This window comes from Priapulus caudatus, unplaced genomic scaffold, assembly GCF_000485595.1.
Source record: "Priapulus caudatus unplaced genomic scaffold, Priapulus_caudatus-5.0.1 Scaffold109, whole genome shotgun sequence".
NCBI lineage: Eukaryota > Metazoa > Priapulida > Priapulimorpha > Priapulimorphida > Priapulidae > Priapulus > Priapulus caudatus.
Genome location: NW_014577170.1, coordinates 409,161 through 418,023, shown reverse-complemented (window position 1 = coordinate 418,023; position 8,863 = coordinate 409,161). Strand labels below are relative to the sequence as shown.

General features: G+C 43.0%; 1 protein-coding gene across 1 annotated transcript in view; it reads right to left on the bottom strand.

The window, feature by feature from the left end:
* Positions 1–4,761: 4,761 nt before the first annotated feature.
* LOC106805310 (inaD-like protein) overlaps positions 4,762–8,863 on the bottom strand; it is a 27,094-nt gene continuing 22,992 nt past the window's right edge. The window contains exon 5 of the mRNA XM_014806852.1: positions 4,762–6,352. Within this exon, the coding sequence (XP_014662338.1) occupies positions 6,046–6,352 (307 nt within the window). The 3' untranslated portion in view covers positions 4,762–6,045. The remainder of the gene's footprint in view (positions 6,353–8,863) is intronic.

Sequence of the window (8,863 nt, the reverse complement as noted above, 5' to 3'; positions counted from 1 at the left end):
AATCGTGCATAGCTAGCGATAGACGCGTGAACGTAATACAAGAAAGGTTACGCGCCGAAAGAATCAAACAGAAGAGAATATGCAACAGCCCATGAAACTCTGATCTTGTCATCGCTTTGATGAAGAATTCAAGGAGTCACCAAAACGAATGGCGCATTTCGTGCGTATCGCAAGTTCGCACCAAGAAGAACTTTAGAAGAGCTTTTGAAATATTAAGCGAGCGTACTCATCGTGCGTTTAATTTTACGTAGGTAGATCGTAGGCCTTATGCCCCCCACCCCACGAGCACAAGACAACATTCGACAGCACGTTCATGTCACAGTAATGCAGCTATCACGAACACACGTCAGATGCAAAGAACGTGACGAAAACCGAACAAACTATGCAAACGGATCATAAGCTAAAACATGAATTGATGAAAAGAACTCTGGTTTTTTGCTTTCGCGTTCGTTTCGACCCTTATAGCGGTCATCGACGAAACAACGTTGTCGTGCGATTGCAAACGGTGTTAGTCTCTCATATAATACATTATATATGCTCGCGGGATGCAAGGAATCGTCAGAGTCCGAATTGATGATGTACATTGGCGATACACTTCCCTACCATACACAGCTGACATTTTGGGGTTAAAATGCACCCATTTCTTACCATCTCTATGAATCAGATAAATATACGCTATCATTAACTATTTTACACCGACGATGTTTATTAATTGTCTGATACACACACACATATATTATAATGTATATATATATATATATTATACATATAATATATATAATATATTATACAATGTAGATATAATATATATATATATATAATATATATATATACACAAACACACATATATATATATATATTATACACACACACACGTATATATATATATATATATATATATACACATAATATATATATATATATACATATAATATTGTTGTAACAACGTTAATTATACTAATTGTGTCTCATGCTTCATAATATGCGAATCTGTGTGTGGCAGACGACGTACCTCCAATGATGCCACACTATCGACGTGGCAACTGCATTGCAACACGAGCTTATACTGTTGTAGCAGCTAGTCAATCAACTCACGGGCGGAAATATGCACACAGTGGTGTGGTTAGTATGTTGCTAATCTTCACATGACCCATGCGATAATCACGTTCTAATAAACGTGTCATAACATACAATCTGGGCTTATTAATATATTTATATTAGCAACTTCAGATTTGACATTAATTGAAATTCGAACTACCGAATTTATTTTCCCTTGCGACACAGGTCCATTGAGCCACACGTATTTGCACGTAAGGTTTTCAAGCCGTCTGCTTATTGTATCATGTTAATAGAAGAGCAGGGCACAGCAGAGGAATTATATAATAAGCCATATCGGAAAGTTCCGGTCGCCATATTGGGATCAGATAAAAGGGGGTATAAGTTGAGGGGGTATAACATGGGTAGGATAGGACTATTCTAGGTTTTTGATCTTATAATTCTCTTCACTAACATCGTACTTCAATTCACAGGTGCGTTTCCGTTTACATAAACATTTACAAATATGATTGTGGTCATTTGGGATATTTTGCAACGTTTGCGTTAATGCAAAAACTAAAAACGCACGAGTGTTTACATTAATCATGTACTTTCCTAAGCGCGCCTCGGCCATTTCATACCCCCTTTTTCTGTGACCTAATTAGCACAGCTGGACTTTCCGATCTCACTTATTGAAGAGACAAGATGATGAATATGAATGACTGCAAACTAGAACAGCCCTATAATTTGAGTGCGGTTTGCAATTACGGGGGGAATCTTTGTCCGACTATTGGATTAGAACAGCTTAGCTGATAATTTAACTAGATGTGACATATGACAATCGAGTTACATCTCAAAAGGAAATGATATTAGATTGCTGCGGAGCGCACGTACATAATAAATACTGATACTGCGAGGAATAAAACTTCAATATTATTATTGTTGGCAATGTGCCAGGTTTCGACAACTGCACGCTGTTTAGCAGCTATATTAGAGGGTGTGAATGGCGATTTGAAACATTCCTAACCCTAACCCTATCACTTTCCGAGGTGTAGGCAAGCCCAGTGTTCTATTACAACTTCTAGCTTGCTGTTTGAATACACTTTTTATGTTTTCTTATATTGATTTTAAGAAAAAGAGATTTTAAAAGAAGTTAAGAGAAGAAATAATGGCCCAAGACTTTTCAAATAGCTGACTTCAATAGAAAGCATGGAGGTCGATAGACACGCTTTAATTTCGTGGACACCAAACCAATGTGGTTCGTTGGCATTAGCTGGGGATTTGCATGTAACGTAATCTGTCGCACGTGAAATCGCTACCGACTACTACACTACACCGACAGAAGAAACGGCATTAGTTCACACACTTTTTAAAATATTATTTCTAGTCACTGCAACTCCAAACGCAAATTCACAATCCAAACCATGAAAAAACACACACGGACGAGAAAAAAGTTAAAAAAACTGCCGAAATAAATCGATCTACGCATGGAGAAGAAAAACACGGATCTCTGTAGCTGTTATATATGCGCAAGGCAAGCAGCATCGGCGGCGGTGGTCAGTGGTGTCGTGTACATGTGAAAGCGTGGAGTGCTAAACTGCAGACTGCATTCGCTTGCAACATGCTGCAATACCGGCACACTCGCTGCCTTCACTATAATACTGGTGCATGCTCGTAATCTTCTTACCTTCAGCATCATCACTTCTTCTTTGCCTTACCCTTACTGCTCGCAAAACAATAAAGGGAAAGAAACGGCTCAGTATTGCGTGGCGCGCTATCATAATTATATATATATATATATACTATGTATATGCGTTCAAAACCTCTCGCATATTAAACGTGTCAAGCTACGATATTGTTAAACAGATGAGATATAGCCTCTAGGGTGTGTGTGTGTGTGTGTGTGTGTGTGTGTGTGTCCATATAGATACATGTAGTGAATGTTGTCACAGTCATACACGAAATATTCGTAATACAGTTTTGCTTGCGATACATATAGAAATATTAAAACCCGTAACGACTCAAATGTTGGCAACTCAACCTGAGAAGGTTACCACCATATGTTCCACAATAACTGGGGTTACTCTACAATTATTATAACCCCATGATTAGTCCTGACCCCAAAAAAATGAAAAAGAATGTAGGCCTATTTTTAATACGCTCGCTGAAAGAGCAGGAAATATGGGAATTATCTATATATTTATCTAATAATACCGCAGGTATTTATTAGCTCTTGATATACATGTATATCATGTGTGTATGCACTGTTTTCAACTTGCAGCGTATGATATATAAGCATTGTGTCGCACATAATCCCAGCATTGTGATACGACGTTCATGATGCGATGCCCTACCCCAGGACATCACATTTATATTTTATGCTGCGCAACCCCCGAGCCCTTAGCTATGCACTTACTCTTTTCCCCCTTTTAGCTACACACATTCTCCAAGAAAATTCCCCGTAAATGTTTCTCTGCACGAATTTTCGCGGTTTATTCCTGGCAGCCGCTTCCTATAATGCTTACCGCGTACCGGCCAACTAACCAACGTAACTAATTTTTTACTTATGCGCCTAAAGGTGGCGCGTAAATCGCTAAACAGCTTACTACAGCTGAAGGGGTCGTTGTCGTATATATGTACCCGAGGTACATAAGTGTATATGATGTATACAGAAGTGTACCCTAACCCTAACCCTAACCCTAAACACAGGGTACATATATGCTGAGAAGATACAGGTCTGGTATACATATACGTACTTCGGGTACATATATGTAGTATCTGATACGACAACGACCCTTCGTGCCTTACTAGAAGACATTTAGAAAACGTGAACAATGATGACGGGAGCTAAGGATGTGATTACTGTATAGTTATTAGGGAGTAGGGGGTTAATGTATAATAGTATTCTTCACTAGTACCTCAGTCATTTCCATAAAATCAGTTTTGATTTCTACCAAGTCACCAGAGTACAAAAAACCAATGGGATTTTTGCTCGACGCGATAAACCGAACATTGCGCAAGATCCGCTAACCTCAAGCCCCGATCACGTTTATAGTTAGTTTGTATCACCTTTATAGTCACTTTTATATTTTGTAGTTAGTTGATGGATCGACTGCCCGCGACTGAAGATATGCTCTAATAAAATAGCAATTGTTCTTCACGTAAACCGCTCATGTTCGCATCTGTCATGATCTGATATAAACACGTCCAAGACACTTGCCAGCGATTACACGACACTGTCTAACGCGTTTCACCTGCAGCTATCGAAATCTGAATAGAGCCAGCTGATGTATTAGCGGGCAATTATATGAATTTGTAGGTAAATCGCTTGATGCGAGGTGCACTTTGATTGCTTTAGCATTTCTACATGAGTAAAGACAGGACAGGTCTGTGATAAATCTGTTACTATGGTAGAGCTTTACGACATCGAGTGTGACCAAAGCGTGGGAGAGCGATCTGAAAATAAAAAACTTACACCACGAAAGTAAAATTGGCGTAGGAGAGCGGAGCCATCATATGTTGCGAAGATCAAATGGAATTGGAGCTTCAACATCGATCATGAAAATTAAAATGAAACGAACGAGGTCCACAACAAGTGTCAAAAAGCAAGAGAAAATTAAGCGACAAGTGCCATGAGATCGGCGGAATACGGATCGCAAGCATGTCCACAGATGTCCGCTACACGAAGCGTGGAAACTCGTGGAGAGATAGAGAGAGAGAGAGAAGTTGGTTATACAGTAGTTGCCGGTATCATTGGGTTTATGAAGATTGCTCGAGCTGGGAACATACGTGGCCACTCATTCACTCTCCCAGCAGCAGCCGCGCACTGTCAAACACGTACGACAGTAACGACACACGTTTGATTGCGGATAACGCAGCTCAACTAGCCATTTCATATACAGATGGAAGCAGCGACAACGACGAGACATGCAGTATAAAATCCATCCACGGGTAAAGCGGTTATAAATCGATATGTATAAACGAACAGTAATATGTGACACATGTTCACATCACATTCGTGGGAGCTGGTGTGACCGTGCAGCAGTGCACGAGCGGGTCAGCTCCGCCCCTGACGCACACACGCGCGCCCTGTACCATCCATATTACGCTGTGTCGCTTCAACTGCAATCACGCGTTAAACACGAATCGGTTTTCGCTACAACTAAAAAATTGCACGACAACTGCGAGTCTCTTTCGTCAACGGCAGAATAAGGTTTTTCGTAGTCATTTGTGAACACGATCGGCTGTGAGGGTTCATTCGAAACACAGCAGTGTCGGAGTGACCCCTATAGACGTTAATACATTATCGCGGGCATTATCATATATGCTATAGTTCAGGTGTAACTGCCGTTGTGTAACCCTGACGAGGTGCTGACCTGATAGATAGATGACTTATATGCACTTCCCCGCCTTATAACAACTGAGCTGCGGTGTATGGGGTGACTGTTGCCTTGCTGCATCGTATATGTTGTCGTCACTAGTAAACATAGCTGCGCGTTTTCTAAGCTTTCTTTACGGTCGCGGTCTTCATTTAATTTTCCTCTAATGGGCAACAAGAAATAACGCGCCACGTTTACGATGTGCGCTACGATTAATGAGTCAGACAGACGAGAGCAGGCAACGATGCTTCGGGTAATAATGAGAAAAGCTGCGCGGGGTTTCGTACGAAATTCGAACACAACGCTTATCAAATTGCGTTCATTATCTTAGTGGGGAGTGGTGGAAACCTTTTTCCTTCCCACTCTTGGTTACATTGCACGGGTTTGAGCTACGGGGTCCGCTACTTTGAATGTTAATCGAGTTCCAATCCCGAACGCGTAAAAATTAGCGCGACGAAATACTTAGTGCATAATTAATCGAGAAATTAGACGAAATCACGTTAGGTAATGATAAAGTGGAAGGCAGCTCGAAAAATCGAATAGTACTCGTAAGCGGAGGTCGGTCAACGGTGAGCGGGTGCTCGCACCTCACCCCCCTCCCGCCACCCCTCGCGCGCGGTGACGTCACACGTTACGAGACGATGGTCAGACCGACGGTGCCCTTGCAGTTCTTCAGTATGGTCACCGCCTTCTCGTGCGTGGCGCCCTCTAGCGTCTCTCCGTTGACGGCGACGATCTGGTCGCCGCGCTTGAGGCGGCCGTCGTCTGCCGCGGCGCCCTTCGCGAACACCGTCTTCACGAAGATCGGCAGATCTCCGTGCGGCGAGCCGTGCCCGCCGACTATGCTGAAGCCGAGGCCCTCGGGGCCCCGATCGAGCGTGATCGTGTTGTACTGCGGCGGCTGCTGCGCTGGCGTCGACGGAAGCGGCGGCGTCGCCCTGCGCGGAGAAGAGAGGAGAGAGAAAACGCGGGTTATATTGCTGCGAGATGAGAGAGAGAGAGAGAAAAAAAACGCGGGTTATATTGCTGCGAGATAAGAGAAAGCGAGAGAGAGAGAGAGAGAGAGAGAGAGAAACAGAGAGACGAGAAAGGAGAGAGAGTGGCGAGAGGAAGAGAAGAGAGAGAGAGAGAGAGAAGAAGAGAGAAAGAGAGAGCGAGAGAGAGGAGAGAGAGAGAGAGGAGTGGAGAGAGAAGAGAGAGAGAGAGAGCGGGGAACCAAGACCCCAAGAGAAGAGAGAGCAAGAGAGAGAGAGGAGAGAGGAGACGAGAGAGAGACGAGAAGAGAGACGAAGGAGAGAGAGAAAGAGAGAGAGAGAGACGAAGAGAGAGAGAGCAGAGAGAGAGAGAAGGAAGAAGGGAGAAGAGAGAGAGAAGCGAGATGAGAGAGAGAGAGAAAGAGAGGAAGGAGAGAGAGAGAGAGAGAGAGGAAGAGAGAAGAGAGAGAGAGAGAGAGCGAGAGAGAGGGAGAGAGAGAGACGAGAGAGAGAGAGAGAGAGAGAGAGAGAGAGGAGAAGAGAGAGAGGAGGCCAAGAGAGAAAAGAGGGAGAGAGAGAGAGAGAAAACGGGGTTATTTCGGCCACGGGAAAGCTTACGAACACGCCCGTCCGTCGGGACCCACTACGAGAGACCGGGGCGGAGGGTGTTGACGGCGCTATATAACTGTGAGTGTGGAAATAGGCGGGTGATCGTATGGGAACACGGGTGTCAGATGGCCGGGGGCGGCCGGGGGGGGGGGGGCCCGCGTGAAATACTCGCGGGTAGTATTTACCCTCCTCCCACCACTAGATTTCGTCGCATGAAATCTACTAGCGTCAGACCGCGTGCAACGATAATACAGAAGAGGTTTACGCGCCGAAAAGATATCAAACAGAAGCATGAATATGCAAACAGGCAATGGAAACTCCTTCTGGACTTGTCATCGCTTTGCCACAAGTTCGAGCCCCCAGAAAACTTCAATGAGTCACGATCAACAAAAACGAAATGCGCCCTTTCGTGCCGTACGCAAGTTTCGGGTCACGCGAAAGCAAACTTTAGTAAGGAGCTTTTGAAATATTAAGGCAGTGCCCGCGCAGCGCGTACTCATCGTGGCGTTAATTTACGTAAAGGGTTAATCGAGGCGTTGTGATGCCCGCCCCGAAGGCTCGCACGACAAGCAGAGTAAAGCAATGTCGCCATGCACGGTTCATGCACAGTAAGTGCAGCTACACGCAAAACAGCCGTCAGATGCAGAAGAAACGTGACCGAACGGAAACAAACTAGCAAACGATGCAATAAGTGCGATTAAAAATGAATTGATGGGAAAAGAACTCCTGGGCACACTTTATTAGCTTTCGCGTGTTTCGATTTCGACCTTCATATGCGGTCAGCGACGAACAACCGTTTTGTCGTGCGATTGGCAAACGGGTGTTACGTCTCTACATATAACTAATATCGATAATTAGCTCTCGGGGATGCAAGGAATCGTCAGGCCGATTTGATGATGTTATTTGGCGATACACACCTTCCCTCCTACCATACTACAGCTGACATATTTGGGGGTAAACTGCGCCCCATGCTTCTAATACCGTATCATCTATGCAATCCAGTAAATATACCGCATCATTACCTATATTACCGGCGGAACGATGGTTTTATTAATTTCTCTGATCAACAGGCACCACACATATATATACTGTATATATATATATATATATATATATTATATATATATACATATATATATATATAAATATTATAATAATGTTAGATATATATATAATATATATATATATATATATATATATATATATATAATCACCAACACTGACATATATATATATGATATATTACACGACGACACTACGTATATGATATATATAATATATCATATACATTCGACCACATATATATATATTAATAATATACAACTATAATACTTGTTGGTAACAACGTTAATTATACTAATTGTGTCTCATGCCTTCACTAAATATCATCGTGCTGTGGAACACGAACACTGCGGCACGTAGCTCGCCTCCAAGGCACAATTGGATGCCACAGCGCTCTCGGTATCGACGGTGGCAACATGGATTGCCAAACACGAGCTTTAATTACTGTTGTAGCAGTTTAGTCAATCACTCACGGGCGGAAATATGCACACAGTGGTGTGGGTTAGTATGTTGCTAAATCTTCCACATTACCATGCGATAAAATCCACCGGTTCTAATAAACGTGTCATAAACATATCACTCTGAGCTTATTTAATTTATTTATATTACCAACTTCAGATGTGATCATTAAATTGAAATTCCGAACTACCTGAAATTTTATTTCCCCAGCCCATGCGAACACAGGTGCCAGTTGAAGCCACACTATTTGCATGACGACGTTAAGGTTTTTCTTCCCACGGAGAGGCGACGTTTTGGCGGAGCCTATTACTGTATCATGGCGGTTAATAGAAGAGCAGGGTGACA